The sequence below is a fragment of the Phocoena phocoena genome, chromosome 10 (genome assembly GCF_963924675.1).
Source record: "Phocoena phocoena chromosome 10, mPhoPho1.1, whole genome shotgun sequence".
Lineage (NCBI taxonomy): Eukaryota > Metazoa > Chordata > Mammalia > Artiodactyla > Phocoenidae > Phocoena > Phocoena phocoena.
Window position 1 is genome coordinate 25,754,227 of NC_089228.1, and position 19,765 is coordinate 25,773,991.

A 19,765-nucleotide genomic window follows, 5' to 3' on the forward strand; every position below is an offset into this window, starting at 1 on the left:
TTTGTTCTAGTTCTGTGAAAAATGCTGTTAGTATTTTGATAGAGATTGCATTGAATCTGTAGATTGTCTTGGATAGTATAGTCATTTTGACAATCTTGATTCTTCCAATCCAAGTACACAGTATATACTGTATATCTTTCCATCTGTTTGTGTTGTCTTCAATTTCTTTTGTCAGTGTCTTCCAGTTTCTGGAGTCCAGGTCTTTTGCCTCCCTAAGTAGGTTTATTCCTAGGTATCTTATTCTTCTGATGCAATGGTAAATGGGATTGTTTCCTCAATTTCTCTTTCTGGTACTTCATTGTTAGTGTATAGAGATGCAACAGATTTCTATTAATTTAGTATCCTGCAACTTTACCACATTCATTGATTAGCTCTAGGAGTTTTCTGGTGGCATCTTTAGGGCTATGTATAATAACGTGTCATCGTCAAACAGTGTTAGTTTTACTTCTTCCTTTCCAATTTGCATTCTTTTTATTTCTTTTTCTTCTCCAATTGCCGTGGCTAGGATTTCCAAAACGTTGTTGAATAAAAGTGGTGAGAGTGGGCATCCTTGTCTTGTTCCTGATCTTAGAGGAAGTGCTTAGCTTTTCACCACTGAGTATGAAGGTAGCTGTGGGTTGTCATATATGGCCTTTGTTAGGTTGAGGTATGTTCCCTCTATGCCCACTTTCTGGATAATTTTTATCATAAATGGGTGTTGAATACTGGTAATTTTATACCAACAATTTTAAGATCATTTTATGTCTGTTGTTTACAGCTTTACTTCTTTCATTTAACATAGGTAAGAACCGATCCTGAAACTCCCTAAAAAAAAAAAATGGATGTTTAAAATTAAGCCTTTTTTCTTTTTGATTCATTTCCTGTTTCCAAAAATGGTTTAGGTGAACTATCAGTAGAATAAGTAAAACAACGGTAAAGAATCCTATAGGCAACAAAGGGAAAGGAGATAATTATAACAGAGACCAAGACTGAAGGTTGCTTCTACAACTGGGCACTGTCATCGGCTAACCACAAAACAATATCTGTTTATTTTGGAAGAGACTAAGATAGCACGTGGATGAGCATTGTTTTAGACCAGGTGTCAGGGATGTCAGAATGCTGAAGAATGCCTGCTGGAACTGCTTCTTTGGGTCTAGGCCTAGTTGATACTGAGTTCTCTTCTCTTGAAATTATTGACTAGCATTGGTTGCTTCTCATGCTGCTCCAAGAGCAATCAGAAGACTGTCATGAGCTAGAAAGAGGTGCTGTGTAATGGGAATTCTGTGATTTGTAAAATATTGAGTCAAGGCTGAAAATTCAGAAGAAATTACTTCCCCAGGTATTAGTAGTGATTTACTTCATGGGTCTTCTTGGTGGAAACACAGTATGATACTCTCATTTGTTATAGATGCTGATGGCTGAGGCCACAGTTTCCCCTGCTCTCTTTAATTGTTTTATTAAAAACAGAAGGAAAGTTGCTTACAAAAGGACTTAAATGTAAGTGTCGATACATTGCCTGATTCATTTTATTTCCCCACTGATTTTCACCATAGTATCAGAGAATTGTTACTGCAAAAGAACATTTGGCACCAACATGTAATAAAAATCACTCTGAACCCTAGTCACATTCATAGAGATGGAAAGGAGAATGGTGGCTCCCAGGGGGAGGGGAAGTGGGGAGTTAGTACTTGATGGGTACAGAGGTTTAGTTTGGGAAGATGAAAACGTTCTGGAAATGGTTGGTGGCCATGGTTGCCCAACAGTGTACTTAATGCCACTTAAAAATGGTTAAAGTGGTAAATTTTGTGTTATGTGTATTTTACCACAAAATGAATAAATACATGAAATAAAATAATAAAGTAAAATTTAACAGTATAATCTGGGGAATCAGAGCACTCACTTCAAGGACCACAAGGCCTTTGTCGGGGATGGACGTGGGCATATTAACATTTCTCTTGCATAGACCGCAAAGAAAAAAAGTTTGTCAAACTTGAGTCACTTCACATGACCTTTACTACATAACGTTATGCACATAATATTCAAAGCAGACACATTAGCAGATAATACTGTTGATTTCCATCGTCTTTGGAATTCCACTTGGTTCATGTGGCTTTCATGATGAAGCAGCCTCCCTAGTCTGTTTATTATTCTAGGTTTTAACAGGAACCACAGGCTTGAAGAATGAACTGTGACTGCACTGGGTATGGAGTCATCAGATGCTCAGGGCAGAGTGTAATCCTGTGAGTGGTTTAGGGAGACAGTGGGGTGAAGCGGTAAGAAAATGAGCTTTGAAGTCAGACCTCAGTTTAAATCCTGGCTCAGCCCCTTTCTCCTGAGCAGGTCAGATAGGTCGTAATCTAGTCATTCCTCATTATCTGCACGTTCACCTGTCTCTCAAAATTTGTTTGTAATGCCAACGTCAATATTCGTGTCACTTTCACAGTCATTCCCAGACAGGTGCAGAGGGGCAATATTTTTTTAAGTTGAAGTATAGTTGACTTACAGTATTGTGTTAGTTTCAGGTGTACAGCGAAGTGATTCAGTTATATATTTTTTCAGATTACATTCCATTATAGGTTATTACAAGATCTTGAATAACTCCCTGTGCTATACAGTAAATCCTTGTTGCTTATCTATTTCACATATGATAGTGGGCATCTGTTAATCCCATAGTCCTAATTGGCCCCTCCTCCCTTCTCTTCTCCCCTTTGGTAACCATAAGTTTGTTTTCTATGTCGGTGGGTCTGTCTCTGTTTTGTATATAGGTTCATTTATATTATTTTTTAGATTCCACATATAAGTGATGTCACATAGTATTTGTCTTTCTCTGTCTGACTTCACTAAGTATAATATTCTCTAGGTCCATCCACACTGCTGCAGATGGCAATATTTCATTCTTTTCTATGGCTGAGTAATATTCTATTGTATATGTATACCACATCTTTTCAAGCCAGTTGTCTGTTGATGGGCATTTGGGTCGTTTCTGTGTCTTGACTATTATAAATAGTGCCACTATGAACATCGGGGTGCATGTATCTTTTTTGAAGTAGAGTTTTCATCTTTTCCCAGGAGTGGGATTGCTGGATCACATGGTAGCTCTACTTTTAGTTTTTTAAGGAACCTCTATACTGTTTTCCATAGTGGCTGCCCCAATTTACATTCTCACCAAGAGTGTAGGAAGGTTCCCTTTTCTCTACATCCTCTCTAGCATTTATTATTGTAGACTTTTTGATGATGGCCATTCTGACCAGTGTGAGTTGATCCTTCATTGTGGTTCTGATTTGCGTTTCCCTGTTAATTAGTGACGTTGAGCATCTTTTCATGTACTTGTATGTCTTCTTTGGAAAATGTCTGTTTAGGTCTGTTGCCAACTTTTTGATTGGGTTGTTTTTTCAATATTGAGTTGTATAGGCGGTTTGTATATTTTGGATATTAACCCCTTGCCAGTCACATCATTTGCAAATATTTTCTCCCATTCAGTAGGTTGTTTTTTTGTTTAATTGATGGTTTCCTTCAGGGGGGCAAAAATTTTGAATGTTATTTAGCCATAAAATGTCATGAAGCTCTGATAGATGCTACCACATGAATGAACCTTGAAAACCTTTTGCCAAGTGAAATAAGCCAGACACAAAAAGAAAAACATTGTATGCTTCCACTGGGATGAAATAGCTAGACTCGGTGAATTCACAGAGACAGAAAGCGGATTAGAGGCTACCAGGGGTGGGAGGAGGGAGAAATGGGGAATTATTGCTTAAATAGGTAGAGAGTCTCTGTTTCGTATGATGAAAAAGTTTTAGAAAATAGATCGTGGAAATGGTTGTACAACTTTGTGATTATAATTAATGCCACTGAATAGTATACTTTAAAATGGTTAAAATAACACATCTTATGTTATATATGTTTTACCACAGTTAAGAAAAAGATTTTTTTAATTTCTTAATTAAAAATCAACTTTGGGGCTTCCCTGGTGGCGCAGTGATTGAGAGTCCGCCTGCTGATGCAGGGGACACGGGTTCCTGCCCCGGTCCGGGAAGATCCCACATGCCATGGAGCAACTGGGCCCGTGAGCCACAATTACTGAGCCTGCACTCTGCAACGGGAGAGGCCACAACAGTGAGAGGCCCATGTACTGCAGCAAAAAAAAAAAAAAATCAACTTTGGTGCAAAGCCAGTGATATTTTGGTGGTGTTTGTTACTGTGGCATAATCTAGCTCATGCTAACCAAACCTTCCTTCCTCCCTGTTCCTCTAAAATGGCATAATATAGGACATTTAGAGTTTTGTAAACATTATCTAACCTTGAACCTATAGGCCAGTGTTTTACCTTAGCTGATCATTTGGTTTCTCAGAACAGGGAAGACTAAATTCTTACAATTGTATCCGTGATACATTTGAAACTTAATGAGGCAAGCAGCGTAACTGAGGCTGAAAGTAGCCTTGGAGGTCAGAAACACCTACTTCATAATGTATAAATGAGCCCCTTAGTTTTCATATTTTTCCGTGGGTTCACAACCTTGTTATTTTAATGTGAAGAAATGAAACTGCCTTAAAATGAACTGATTCCAAACAAAGATCACCTGTATTTTAAAATGGCTTTCCAGCAGTGTTCTGTGAAAGCAAGCTCCAGTCTATGTAAGAATGAATTTTTCTTGGAATTACAGCATGTGTCATTATGCGTCACTTTTTAGTTTAAAAGTTGAATTTGTCCTAGGATATCTTCAGTTGCTGCTCTCTAAACTTTTTTTCAAAACTTTTTTTCCACATGACATTGTGAATCTATACTTAGTAATAATAGTGGGGGGAGGGTGGAATGGAGTAATGATGTTTAGAGCTCTCTACTGCTCTTGTCTTCTTACCTTTTTAAAGAGAGTTTGCCCAAGAAGCGGACTTACAAGTTTCCAACAATGATGTACTGGAACTGGCTTACACAGTTTCACAAGATCCAGTTGGTCCGTTTTCAGGTATTTTGTAAGCCAGTTAAATTCAGCCATTCTTAAAACTTAATTATATAAACTTATAATTAAACTATATTAAAAACAAAGGTATGGGCTTCCCTGGTGGCGCAGTGGTTGAGAGTCCGCCTGCTGCTGTAGGGGACACGGGTTCGTGCCCTGGTCCAGGAGGATCCCACATGCCGCGGAGCGGCTGGGCCCGTGAGCCATGGCCGCTGAGCCTGCGCGTCCGGAGCCTGTGCTCCACAGCGGGAGAGGCCACAACAGTGAGAGGCCCGCGTACCGCGAAAAAACAAAGGTAATAAATACTCAAACCTCATCACTTCATGATTACTTTCCCCTATTTTACTGTCATCTGGGCTCTTGAGGTTCTTTCGTTTAGTAGATCCATACAGTAGAAATACTGTATAATTGTATGCATCTCTTCCCTATCCCACATGCAGTGATGTCACATTGGTAGCTTGAAATCAGCCCTAGTAGGATTATTTATGCCATGGAAATTGGCAAATGCTACAGATGTAGGATTGATTTATTGTTTTTTGAAACTCTGAAGTGTTTTTCTCTGCCTCTAATGGCTTCTGCATTATAGTCATTTGCCTACTTGTCTTATACAGTCTATTGAAATATAACTTCCTTCAACCAGGGGTAGTTTCTTATGCGTGTGTGTGTCCTTTCCACACAAGTACCCCAGGGTTCCTTGCATGTGGTAGACTGTTAGCCTGCTCAGGCTGCCTTAACAGAATACCACAGACTGGGTGGCTTCAACAACAGAAATTTTTTTCTTCACAGTTTTGGAAGCTGGAGGTCCAAGGTCAAGGTGCAGGCAGGGTTGGTTTCTGGTGAGACCTCTCTTGACTTGCATTCGGCCACCTTCTTGCTGTGTCTTCACATGGCCTTTCCTCTGTGCATGAGCACTCCTAGTGTCTCTTCCTCTTCTTACAAGGATATCAGTCCTTTCTGATTACAGCCCCAATCTTGTCACCTCATGTAACCTTAATACCTCCTGAAAGGCTCTTTCTCCAAATACAATCACTTTAGGGCTTACGGTTTCAGCGTGTGAATGGGGAGACGGGCAGCACAGTTCGGTCCATAAAACAGACATTTATGACTTATGGATTAGATTGCTTTGAAGCCAAGAAATATAGATCCTTCACTGTGTGCCTTTTTGCTAGTTACATTACAGGCAGACCTCAGAGGTTTGCAGTATCAGTTCCAGACCACCACAGTAAAGCAGGTATTGCAATAAAGTCACAAATTTTGTGGTTTCCCAGTGCATGTAAAAGTTATATTTATACTATACTGTAGTCTATTAAGTGTGCAACAGCATTATGTCAAAAAAATGTACATACCTTAATTGAAAAACACATTATTGCTTAAAAATGCTAACCATCATCTGAGCCCTCAACAAGCTGTAATTTTTTTTTTTTTTTTTTTTTTTTGCGGTACGCGGGCCTCTCACCGCTGTGGCCTCTCCCGTTGCGGAGCACAGGCTCTGGACGCGCAGGCTCAGCGGCCGTGGCCCACGGGCCCAGCCGCTCCGCGGCATATGGGATCCTCCCGGACCGGGGCACGAACCCGTGTCCCCTGCATCGGCAGGCGGACTCTCAACCACTGCGCCACCAGGGAAGCCCTGTAATGTTTTTGCTGGAGGGTCTTGCCTTGATAGTGATGCTGCTGACTGATCAGGGTGCTGGTTGCTGAAGTTGGGGCGGCTGTGGCAGTTTCTTAAAATTAAACAGCAGTGAAGTTTGCTGCACTGATTGACTCTTCCTTTCATGAACAGTTTCTCTCTAGCACGGCAATGCTGTTTGATGGCATTTTCCCCACAGCAGAACTTCTTTGAAAATTGCAGTCAGTCTTCTCAACGCCCCCGCCAATGCTTTATCAAGTAAGTTTACGTACTGTTCTAAATCGTTTGTTGTCATGTCAACAGTCTTCATAGCATCTTTACCAGGAGTAGATGATATCTCGAGAAACCACTTTCTTTGCTTATCTATAAGAAGCAACAGCTCATCTATTAAAGTTCTGTCATGGGATTGCAGCAAATCATTCTCATCTTCAGGCTCCACTCCTAATTCTAGTTCCCTTGTTATTTCCACCACACGTGCAGTTACTTCCCCCACTGAAGTCGTGAACCCCTCAATGTCATCCATGAGGGTTGGAATTAACTTCTTCCAAACTCCTGTGAATGTTGATATTTTGACGTCTTCTCATGATCATGGATGTTCTTCCTGGCATCTAGAATGGTGAATCCTTTCCAGAAGGTTTTCAATGGACTTTGCCCAGATCCACCAGGGGAATCACTTTCTTTCCCAGCTATAGCCTTCTGAAATGTATTCCTTAAATAATAAGAGTTGAAAGTCCAAATGGCTCCTTGATCTGTGGGCTGCAGAATGGATCTTTGTTAACAGGCATGAAAACAGTATGAATCTCATTGTACATCTTCATCAGAGCTCTTGGGTGACCAGGTGCACCGTCAGTGAGCAGTAATACTTTAAAAGGAATCTTTTTTTCTGAGCAGTAGGTCTCAACAGTGGCTTAAAATATTCAGTAAACCCTGTCGTAAACAGATGTGCTGCCATCCAGGCTTTGTTGTTCCCTTTATAGAGCGCAGGCAGAGTAGATTCGGCATCACTCTTAAGGGCCCTAGGGTTTCGGAATGGTGAATGAACATTGACTTCAGCTTAAGGTCACCAGCCGCTCTAGCCCCTAACAAGAGAGTCAGCCTGTCCTTTGAAGCTTTGAAGCCAGACATTGACTTCTCTTCTGTAGCTATGAAAGTCCTAGATGGCATATTCTACCAATGTGTGGCTGTTTTGTCTACACTGAAAAGCTGTGGTTTAGCGTAGCCACCTTCACGAATTATCTTAGCTAGATCTTCTGGATAACTTGTGCAGCTTCTACATCACCTCTTGCTGCTTCTCCTTGCACTTTTATGTTATGGAGAAGGCTTCTTTCCTTAAACCTCATGAATCAACCTCTGATAGCTTCAAACTTTTCTTCTGTAGCTTCCTCACCTCTCTCAGCCTTCATAGAATAGAAGCGAGTTAGGATCTTGCTCTGGGTTAGGCTTTGGCTTAAGGGAATGTTGTGGCTGGTTTGATCTTCTATCCAGACCACTAACACTTTCTCCACATCAGCAATAAGGCTGTTTTGCTCTCTTATCATTTGTGTGTTCACTGGAGCAGCACTTTTAATTTCCTTCGAGAATTTTTTCTTTGCAGTCACAACTTGGCTAACTGTTCGGAGAAAGAGGCCTAGATTTCTGCCTATCTCAGCCTTCGACACGCCTTTTTCACGAAGTTTAATCATTTCTAGCTTTTGATTTAAAGTGAGAGATGTGTAACTCTTCCTTTCACTTGAACACTTAGAGGCCATCGTAGGATTGTTCATTGGCCTAATGACAATATTGTTGTGTTTCTGGGAATAGGGAAGCCCAAGCTGAAAGGGAGAGATGGGGGAATGGTTGGTTGGTGGAACAGTCAGAACACACACAACATTTATCAATTAAGTTCGATAAATGGGCGTGCTTCGTGGTGCCCCAAAGCAATTACAGTAGTAACTGATCACAGCAGCTACTCACCCGAATATGCCCATTCTCCCCTGAGAACATACTATCACTTAATAAATCCTCGATTTGCTTTCTTGGAAAAAAAAAAAATCACTGATCACAGATTATTATAACTAATAAAATAACACTGAAAAAGTTTGGAATATTGGGAGAATTACCAGAGAATGTGACACAGAGGCACAAAGTGAGAGAATACTATTGGAAAAATGGTGCTGATGGACTTGCCTGTCGCAAGATTGCCACAAACCTTCAATTTGTAGAAAACACCATATCTTCAAAGCACAGTAAAGCAAAGCTCACTAAAATGATGTGTGCCTGTATAACATTTGAGCCTCATAGCAATATTTCAAAGTAAATATTATTGCCCCCATTTTACAGATAGGAACATTGACTCTATAAGAGATAAAAAAAAAAAATTGCCCAACTGTGTACACATGGGAAGTGTTCAGTCCATTATTCAGACCCAAACAGTGTGACTCCAGAGTCAACACTTAGCCACTCTAAGAAACTGCTACCCTGCTTTTTCATACACATGTACGTGTGTATTTTGTCTAAAGGCAATATTGAAACTGTTATCCAAAAAGTAAGCAACTGTTGGGAAATTTTTAGTAGCATATACGCAAATGTGTAGACATTCTGCAAAGTGTTTTGGTAAAATTGAGGTGGGGCAGTCTTGTAATTGCACCTTAAAGGGAGAGTATTGAAACTCCCAGTTCTTCCGTTTCTAAGACCTCTTCTTTAAGATAGGATAAAATAAATAGCTGTCAGATAATGCTCCAAACTAAATGGAAAGTATTTTCTAACTAGACATTGAAGTTTAATATTCTAAATTAAAAAAAGTTGTAACGAAAAGGATTGGAAAGGGAGCGAGCGTGTGAGTGCAGACAGGCATAGCTGCAGAACAGCTCACCTGATTTTGAGTCACAGTACTTGCTTAGGACGTAACGTGATTACTTTCTTTAATTTCTTTGAACAGAGTTGACTCAACTTGAAAGAAGTTCTCTGGCTTCAAATCAAAAGGGGTGTGTTGCTTTTGTCCCTTCCTCTTAAAGAAACAGTACATTGACAGTTATTTTATTCATCCTTTTCTTAGCGTGTCCATCATGCATCCCACATCAGTGATGTCTGGTGAAAAAGCAAGTGCTTGGGTGGCGTGAAAGGGAAGCTCTGTGAGCTTTACTCTGGTTCCTTCTGAAACCTCACCTGTGTTCTGTTGCTGCATGTCCCTGTTCACATCCACTGATAAACCAGAAAGGCAGAGAGATGAGATCTGAACACAGCACGCATTCATTCAGCAAACATTTGTTGAGCACCTACTGTGTGTGACACCTTTTTCTGGGGATAGATGGTGCGCAAAGCACCGGGCATTCACATTCTAGAGGGAAAAGAGAGACAATGAACAAGTAGATTATGTATCAGCAACTGGTAAATTATTTGTAGAAAAGCAGGTTAAGGGTTTACCATTTTCAGCACTAGTGACATTTTGATCCAGATCATTCTTTACTGTGGAAACCACCCTATGCATTGTAGGAGGTTTAGCAGCATCCCTGGCGACCCACTTTATGTCAGTAGCACACGTGCGCACGCACATACACACACACACACACACACGCACGCACACCCCAGCTGTGACAACCGAAAATGTATCCAGACATTGCCGAATATCCCTTGGGGGGCAACATTAACCCCAGTTGAGAAGCGTTGGTCTAAAGAGTAAGAGGTGGAGGTACTGATATATTGGGATCAGGGAAGACCTACCTCTCTTTTAAGGTGACTTTTGAGCAAAGACTGGAAGAAGTGAGAATAGGCATCCTGTAAATATCTGGGGGAAGAATGTTTGCAGCAGAGGATGGCTAGTGCAAAGGCACTGAGGTGAGAGGAATAGCAAGGAGGCCATTGTGAGCAGGACTGAACGGGAAGAATGTAGCAAGTGATACGATCAGCCAGCTCTTCAGGAAGCCAGATCATGATCCTATAGTGAGGACTTTGGCTTTGAATCACAGGGTGATGGGAAGTCATGAAGGGTTTTGAGAAGAGCAGTGAGTGATGGGACCTGATTTATCTTCACGTGGGGTTGTTCTTGCTGAATAATCACCTGCAAAGGGCACAAAGGTGAAAGCCAGGGTCCAGAAGCAGCTGTGGCAATAATTCCAGTGAGCACTTAGTCAAGGCTGGACTGGTTGTGAGGGTATGGGGGAAAGTGACTGGATTCTGGGTATATTTTGAACCTAAATCTCACATGGTTTGCTGTTGAATCAGACATCGGCTGTGAGCAGAAAAGAAAAGAAGCGGTCTTTGAAATATTCTTTGAAAATACCCCAAATGGGCTTTTATTGTTGATTTTTGATCCTAATCCTATGAGAGTTTAAGCACGATGCAGACATTGGTTAGGCATTAGGTTTTAGACTGTTATTTCCTAAATTACTTCCTGAGTAAACCAATTAAACTTAAAATGCGCGTCTGCAGGAGAAAAGGGAAGGAGCCAAACTCGGTATGATTTTCCCTCTTAGACGATACTTAGCAACACTTTTCTCCTATTGCTTGGGTAATGAAATTCGGGCAGGTGGGAGCCATATGAATGAACGGGCCCTCAGAAGCAGCCTGTCACCCCGTGCTCATAGGTACAATACTACCTGATTATTCTCCAGGTCCCCATTTGGGAACTAGTGTGCACTTTTCATAAAAACCACCATGTGCCTCCAGTTCACGCAACATCTCTCCATTCTCTGTAGCACCTGCCTTCTGAGACCTCAGGCATATGCTAGATATTGCCTCCCCAGATTGAGGTAGATTAACCAAGGTTCCAAGCTTCTTAAACTGTGGGAGAGGGAGAATGTGAAATAAAGGCTCGATCTTCTAGTTAGTCTCTGAGTTAAGATGGGCTTTTATAAAACCTTCCAAATGTGTCAGCCCACATCAGTGATTACACTCCGGGAGTTTTTACCTTTACCTTGTAAAGTCACATTTGCTTTCCCCTTAAAGCAGTGTTTCTCCTGGTTGGGTGTGAGGTTTTTAATAAGAATGCAGAATCCTGGGCTCTTGTTTCAGACCCAGAGGGATAAAAATGGGAATAATGTTCAATAAGGGCCTCAAATGATTCTGTAGTGTGCTAACATTTGAGAACTATTGCTCTATCATTAGGAATTGCATTCACTTCCAAGTAACTGAAATGTAAATAAAGAACTACTTTATTTCTCTTATTGCTTAAAGAAGTTCAGTGATAGGCAACCCAGGGCTAGTATGATGGCTCTATGGTATATTCAAAAACTCCCATTCTTAAGGTTACTTCATGGTATAAGATGGCTGCTGGACCTCCTGCTGTTGAGTGTACATTGCATCCAGGAAGCAGGAAGGAAGGGGAACTTGGGCAAAAAGACCTTTGTCAACTACTTGGCCTCCTTTAAAAGAGCTCTCCCAGAAGTCACATCTTTACATGTCATTGGCCAGAATTTATTCCGATGGCCACATGTAGCTACTCCAGAGGTACAGAAATACTGTCCTTAGCTGGGCATATTGATGCTCTAAGTAAAATGATGGTATTCTAATTAAGGAAGAAAAGAAAATGGACATGATCGGTCAGCCATCTCTGCCAGAACCCCCTTACACCATCATACCATGGTGTTGTGGAAAGACTGTTTAACTTGGAGTACATCACTTTACTTACTGTCAGTTCATTTTGAACCATATGTTGGTTATGTTATGGAGAACACCAAAGGAAAGCATGTTCATCATTTCTGTGGTCAATCATGCAGACATATTAGGAATTTACTATATCTTTTTGTCTTCTTTTCCATCCATTTGCTCGTCTTTTTTTTTTTTTTTTTCCTTGATAAAGAAGCCCAAGAATCCATGCAAAACAGAGGGAGACGATGAGGAAGCCAAGCTCAGAAGTGGCCCTGCCATGTTTTAGTTGTGTGACTCTAAATCTGATGAGTGTAATGTACCACCTCCAGGCTGTGGGGAGGGTTCACAAGCCACTGTATATAAAAACACTTCAGGCATAAGAGCAACTCCACAAAAAAGAATATGTTCCTTGATCCCTTCCTTCATTTGCACTGTGAAGGACAGTTGGTTCTAAATTCAGCCCCCAAATTCTGACTTCTTTGTTGGGTTCCCGCTCGAAGAAAATAGGAATGCTTTTGATATGGAAAACGTACCACCCAAAATTTGAGCACTTTGCCATTAGGATTTCTCATTGTTGTAGGAACTGGTGGAATCTCCTTGCTTAAGGATATGTGTAGGTGTAGAAGGAGACGCGTACAAAATTGAGCGAAATGGAACAAGTTCTTTTGCGTCCTCTGGGTCTCCTGGGGTGCCTGGCAATCCCATGGGTTGGCTGTTGAAGGAAAACACTTGGGTGACTCTAAAACTCTTAAAATGGGTTCCCTTGAACCAACAGCAGGGGCATCCCCTGAGAAATGGTTAGAAATGCAAATGATCGCCCTCGCCCCCCAAGGCCCCCTGAATTAGAAATGTGTATTTTAGCAAGCCTTCCAGGTGGTTCTGGTGGAAGCTAACATTTGAGAACCACCGCTCTAAGTAAAGCACGTTTCTCTCCAACGAGGAGCCATTGACTCCCTGGCTTCGATCTCTGCTCAGGCAGAAGTGCTGCCAAATGTGCAGTTCCTTCTGACAAACCCAGTCTTTCCAGCTGGGCGAGGTCTTGCTTTGCAGACTTTATTTGCACACTGACTAAAGCTCTTACAGTCCATCTGACACAGACTGACGTTATTGCCAAACCTCGCTGTGGGGAGTCACACTTTAAATAAAGGCCTTCAGCTATTTCATTTTCCTAAGCCAGTTTATTGTGTTCAGGATGCTTTTGTTTGGAGGAAATGTACCTCGTGTGGCTACACCCAGCACACAATCACAGGGCACCTCTACCTGGGAATCTGTAAATGGAGCGAAGTTCCTAGCACGTTCCACAGACCTGCCGGATAATAGCTGGGTAATGATCATCACTGACAAAGTTCTATTGGATTTGACTATTTACTTGTAAAAATTAACAAGTGAGGGCTTCCCTGGTGGCTCAGTGGTTAAGAGTCTGCCTGCCGATGCAGGGGACACGGGTTCGTGCCCCGGTCCGGGAAGATCCCACATGCCGCGGAGCTGCTGGGCCCGTGAGCCATGGCCGCTGAGCCTGCGCGTCCGGAGCCTCTGCTCCGCAACGGGAGAGGCCACAACAGTGAGAGGCCTGCTTACCGCAAAAAAAATAAATAAATAATAAAAATAACAAGTGAAATGTGTTTGGGCTAAAATGAGCAAGCTGCAGGGTTTTCACAGGTGGTGCCAATTTTCGCTTTTGTAGTGCCAGAAAGTATACTAAATATTTTCCCCTTACTATTGGTATGATTGGTGTTTGTTCTGAGCTATACAGTAGTTTTATTATGGAAGATGCCAAACCATTTCTGTGCATGTGGCATTTCCACGTTCAGCCAGAGACGGATTAGGAAAGAGAGCCGTTTCTCCCTCATTCCCATCTGTCTGCTAATCCCCTTTGCTCAATGAAGAGCTTGCAAAGTCCAGCTTCTAAACACCAGGAGGAGACACAGCAGCCACCATGAAGGGGGGTTATTTTTACTCCTGGACTTGAACAGGCTTTGAAGAGAATTGGACGTGGTAAAGGACCAACTCTTCTGCCTCACAGCAAGTCAGATCACCTACCAGGTGATATGGGGGTGATTTGGTAGGTTGTTAATTAATAATTAGCTGATTTGGTTTGATAAACGGAGTATTTTAGCAGGTAAGTTTTTAAGTCATCTGCCAAATTATTGGTTGCCTTGTGAGAAATTATGTTAGCACATTTTATATTGAAGGAATTATGGGAATACTGGTAGAAAAGATGCGTTTTCAGTGGTGGTGATGAGTAGGCTGCAGTTATAGAAGGCAACACAAGATGTGGGACTTCCCTGGTGGCTCAGTGGTTAAGAATCCACCTGCCACTGCAGGGGACACGGGTTCGAGCCCTGGTCCAGGAAGATCCCACATGCCACGGAGCAACTAAGCCCGTGCGCCACAACTACTGAGCCTGCGCTCTAGAGCCCGCGAGCCACAACTACTGAGTCCATGTGCCACAACTACTGAAGCCTGCACACCTAGAGCCCATGCTCCACAAGAAGAGAAGCCACCACAATGAGAAGCCCGCTCAAGGAAGAGTAGCCCCCGCTTGCCGCAGCTAGAGAAAGCCCGCACACAGCAACAAAGACCAAATGCAGCCAAAAAGAAATAAAGTAAATTTATTTAAAAAAAAAGAAAAAGTAATTATATGTAATACCGGGTTCTTGAAATACCAGGTTCTGGAACAGTTGCCCTATAAGGTAGGAACCATTACTATCTTCATTTTATAGATGAAGAAAAATGACTTCACCAAGTTAAATAACCTGTTCCAATCATAAATATAGCCAGAGAGTAGCAGAGCTGGATCAGGTTCCATATGTATCTGATACCACAGTCATGGCTTTTTAAAAAAAAGCAGATCGACTGAAGCCCGAATGCCTAGAGCCCACGCACCACAACTAGAGAAGCCACCACAATGAGAAGCCCGCGCACCGCAACAAAGAGTAGACCCCGCTCGCCGCAACTAGACAAAGCCTGCGCGCAGCAACGAGGACCCAACGCAGCCAAAAATAATAAATAAAAATTTTTTTTAAAAAAGGCAACACAAGATGTCCAGCCAGGAAAGGTGTTCCACAAGAGTAGTCACTGCCTCTGTTGAGTTAAGGATTCAGTCTTTAAGATGGACATCAGCATACCGAGGTACTTATTTACCACCTAAATATCTCTAGAGCTCTCCATCACTGCCTCCCCCTTAGTCCAGTCATGTGTTGGGACTCCTTTATCCTCCAGTCTTAAAATGGCATGGAACCTCTCCGTTCCAATCTCCAGGTGTGGCCCTTGCCCACGATGGGGTAAACAGGAGCCTTCTGTAAGGAAGTGGAATTGAGCAAAGCTAGTCAGTCTAGGGTGGACTCTTGAATGGGGCTTGTGTAAACTCAAGTCCTGTGGGGAACAGATCTGCAGAGAGGAAAGAATAGAGCAAAGGTAGGAGGACACCAGGCTTAGGGAGATGGGAAATCCCTTAGTAATCACCTTCCATTGGAAGTTTCCATTTCCTCAAGAGGCCCTACCATACTGCTGGGTTTTTTGAGAAGACACTACATCTTTATAATAATTTACCTTTTTTTCCCCTGAAACCAAGCTAGCTTAAATCGCATTTTATCCCTTGCAGCCTTCTTTCTTAGACCAGTTATAAGTGGGGGCCTCCCCAGGTTTGGTCTCACTCTACAAGCCGACAGTGTTGCCCTACCTCTTAAAATGGAAGGAATGCCAGGAAGATGTGGATTGTCCCATTTGGAGTATACCAGGCTGGACAATATACTTATTGCTGTGTATTCATATTATTTATTGTTATTGAGGGCCAAATGCTCTGTCTCCACTCTCGTTTAATTACCACAATCATATGATGAGGATTCGGAGAGGTTTTGTCAACTTGCTCAGGAACACGGGGATGGGAAAGGACAGAGCCATGACTGGGGGTTCAGAGCTACCCGGCCATGCTGCAGAGAAGGTACAGGGAAAACTCCAGCCTGGGTCAGCCTTGGATGGTAGCGGAGAGACCTTCCTTGTTCAAGGTACCAGTTCAGAAGATGACTGCTCTGGGCAGTGAAGAGAGGAGTGTGTGAGTGATGAGGGGTGATTGAGAGGAAGGTCAGTGGAGCTGAAATCAGATTCTTTGTGATCAAGCATCCACAGTGATGCATTTTATTTTTTTTAATTTATTTTATTGAAGTACGGTTGATTTACGATGTATGTTGTGTTAATTTCTACTGTACAGCACAGTGATTCGGTTTTACATATATATCCATTCTTTTTCACCTTCTTTTACATCATGGCTTATCACAGGATATAGTTCCCTGTGCTGTACAGTAGGACCTTGTTGTTTATCCACATAGTGATTCATTTTATATTAGCATTTGTCCCTAATGTTCTGTAACCATAATGGGAGCTGTGAGAATGACAAAGTGATGTTTCCCCAAGGTTTTTCCACCAGTCATTTTTTGACCTGGGAGGCAAAGCCCGTTCCCCAAGATACAGGGACGGGGCCTGCTGCTTTATATACCTGGCCCTTACCTGGTGAGGCATATGGGGCACGAATCTCCCGAGGACATAATGGTGTGCCAGTCTCTGATGGGCTCATCGCCAGCTTCTCATCCCAAACTAACTCATGATCTGGGCTTGCATTTCTTCTCAGAGAGAGTGCCAGTAACTTGTGGGCTGCCTTCAAAACCCGGAACCATTGCTTCCCATCCTGAGACTTGGCTTCCTGCCAGGTGCCTCTAGGGAGGGGGTCGCAGGGCCCTGGGTCCCCAAAGCTGGCTGGTCTACAGCAAGAAGTCTGTTTATGTTTACCTTTGGGATTTGATCAAGAGGATGATACACACACGATGCTGAATGGTTACGATCATTTGTTACGAAAACAAGGATAGCTTTCACATTTTTTTATTAAGGCTTTGTTATCACAAAACCTTCTTCCTCCCTCTTCTAACAATTATGATTTCGTTTCTGGAGATCAAAGTAGACAGAGCTTTCGCAGCTCTTCACGCCAGCATTCCCAAAACGTGTGGTCATATCCAAGGCTCCCCAAACTGAAGGGAATGTGACCAAGTTTGTGGAGCCTAACCAATATGTTGAATGTAGAGCCCCAAGTCTTCTGTCTTCTCCATTTTGTTGAATGAATGCCTTGTTTCACAAGAGTTGGTCATGATGCTGAGAGACAGTTGAAAAGTATTTTCCATGATGTCATCTGACTTTGTGGGATTTTTTTTTTGGCCTCTCCTATATAAAGCATACCTTCTGTTTCGGCCAGTTTTTTCCCCTGGTTTTACATGCAGCTGGATGCTAGAATGTCTGTTTTCTTTTCTCAGGCAGAATTAGATGTTTGGTGCTTTCCCAAATAGTCGTTAGGGTTGAATGAGCCTCAGAAATTGTAAGAATGTGTCCTAACATCTGTAAACAGGAGCATTCTAGGATGTACAAAAAAAGTCACGTCAATGACAGTTTTTAATTACACGCTCTGTATCCTAAATTCAGTGACTTTTTTTTTCGGGGGGTGGGGGGGGACCGATCTGAGCTGCTGCCTGTTCTTACAAAAAGCTTAAAACCTAGAGGGCTTTTAATGTAGGTGGAGGCTGAGGGACCCAAGAGTTCTCCGCGCGCCAAAGACTGGTGTTGACTCCAGCGCCAGGGCAGGCGCTGACACATCGCTTTGGCTAGGAAGGCAGGTTACATGCTGGAGACTCACAGAGAAAATGGTAAAGCCAGCTCTCGGGGGAGCCTGCCGAGAAAGCCCTACCCTCCGGGTTCACCAGCATGTTTGCCAAAATCTCTTTTTCTAGGAAAGTTTGCTAGCTTTATTTGTCCCTTACAGAGAGAGGAAAAGCCCCAAGACATGGGTGATTTGTGGGACTCTTTCTTCAAGGATGAATTTCTCTGCTTGCAGTGAGAAACTCATATGCCGTTGAGTTTCACGAAGGACGGGGACAGCGGGAAGCAGATGTGTCCTGTTGTGGGAATCATCTCCCCAGGATGTGGGAGTGGGCAGGTGGTTTGAGTAATGGGCGAGTTACCTGTGTGCTTTCCATCCTTCAGGTTCACCAGTACTATAGCTGTCTCCCAGAAGAGAAAGTTCCCTACGTCAACAGTCCTGGAGAGAAACTTCGAATCAAGCAGCTATTACACCAGCTGCCGCCACATGACAATGAGGTAAGGGGCTAGAGGGGCCTTCGTAAGACTTTTCTTAGAACTTTCTGTGAACTGTTACCTTTTTCGTAATCAGAATGCTCATTATCAGTGAGATCCCCAACGAAAATGTCTGGCAGTTTAGGTCTTAGCTTCCTTAATTAGAGCTAAAAGAAACTGTCGGACACCTTCTGGGGAGGGTTACCGAAAAGCAGAATCTCATTATGCACTGGGTTCGCCTCTGTGCCTGGCACTACTAGCTATTTGAGGTAACTGGGGAGCACTAAAATTTAAAAGTTCAAGTCCAGGTTTTGTTAGTTGAAGGACGTGCGATGCTGGTTGCCTGAGCCTGTTAGATGATTGAGATTCCCTGGGCAGTTCAAGTCCAGCACACACTTTGAGAGTCTCTTGAATTTTCAGCATCATTTCTTAGTAAATGAGTATGTAAGTTTTTCATCTTACACTGTAGTAGAAGTTACATGTCCCGATTTGCAGCTGTGAACATTTGTGTTTTTGTCGTTTCCAGTCCAACTTGGCAAGGTCACCCCTTATACCCGAAAGTATGACTCGAAGGCCGTCCTTTTTTCTGAACCCAGATACAGGGCACTATAAGTAGGCATTCATCGTCTTTGAACTCAAATTGATCCTAAAGGGAAATTTGTAAATACGCTTTTAAAAGATCATCACGCTTGGGGGGTTTAGATTTGCAAACTAGAAATTAATTCTCAAGTATCTGGTTTTTAAAAATAGTGATCCTACAGAATCGCATTGTCTGCTTAACTCCGATTGTGATTTAAAGAAAAACACAACTTTAAGTTGAAAGGAGAAATTTAAAACCCCTTCAGAGAGCTGGACCCCAGCTTTTTACCAACTGCCCCCACCCACAAGCTCAGTCCCTGAGGAAATGAGTGAGTACTTTTTTAGTCTTTATCTTCCCACATTTGAATAAAAGGAATACATCAAGAGCCTCAAAAGTGAATTTGAATATGTAGAGCCAAAGCTTAAAAACTGAAGCAACTCCCTAGAAAGACAGTCACAGTTCCCTTTCCTATTGTTTATTTCAGACTTCAGAAAACACATTTAAATAATGCTTTCTCCTTTAAAGAGGAGAGCAAGCATTGTAACCAGATGACTAGTTAACTAATTAAGAATTGAAAGTGTGGGTTTTTACAAGCAGGAGGGGTGTGCCTTTCTTTCATAGCATGTCCCTAAATTGTCAGTGGTGTAACCATATATTCTGGGCCGTTCAGGTCATTGCAGTTCTTTCTCCACATGAAGACTTTTTTTTTTTAACATTTTTTTACTCAATAGAGGGAAGTGATCTGCTCTTTTCTGCTTTTGAATGATTAATTCTGTTTATGGTTAACTGTGGTTTCATGAAAAGAGACGCTTCAAATTTCGTCTTCCTGTTGGTGAGAATTGCTTACATGTGACCCAGTAGACAGATTTGCCCATTTGACATGGCCTTTTTAAGGACAGAGGGTGAATCTAAAGTAAATATTTGATCATTCTCTTTTTCACTCAGA

At 42.3% G+C, this 19,765-nt stretch overlaps 1 protein-coding gene across 1 annotated transcript in view; it reads left to right on the forward strand.

Annotated features, from left to right (window-relative positions):
- Positions 1 to 19,765, forward strand: part of PRICKLE2 (prickle planar cell polarity protein 2) — a 339,199-nt gene that overhangs the window by 259,809 nt on the left and 59,625 nt on the right. Inside the window, exon 3 of the mRNA XM_065885383.1 lies at positions 18,150 to 18,263. Coding sequence (XP_065741455.1) covers positions 18,150 to 18,263 — 114 coding nt within the window. The remainder of the gene's footprint in view (positions 1 to 18,149; positions 18,264 to 19,765) is intronic.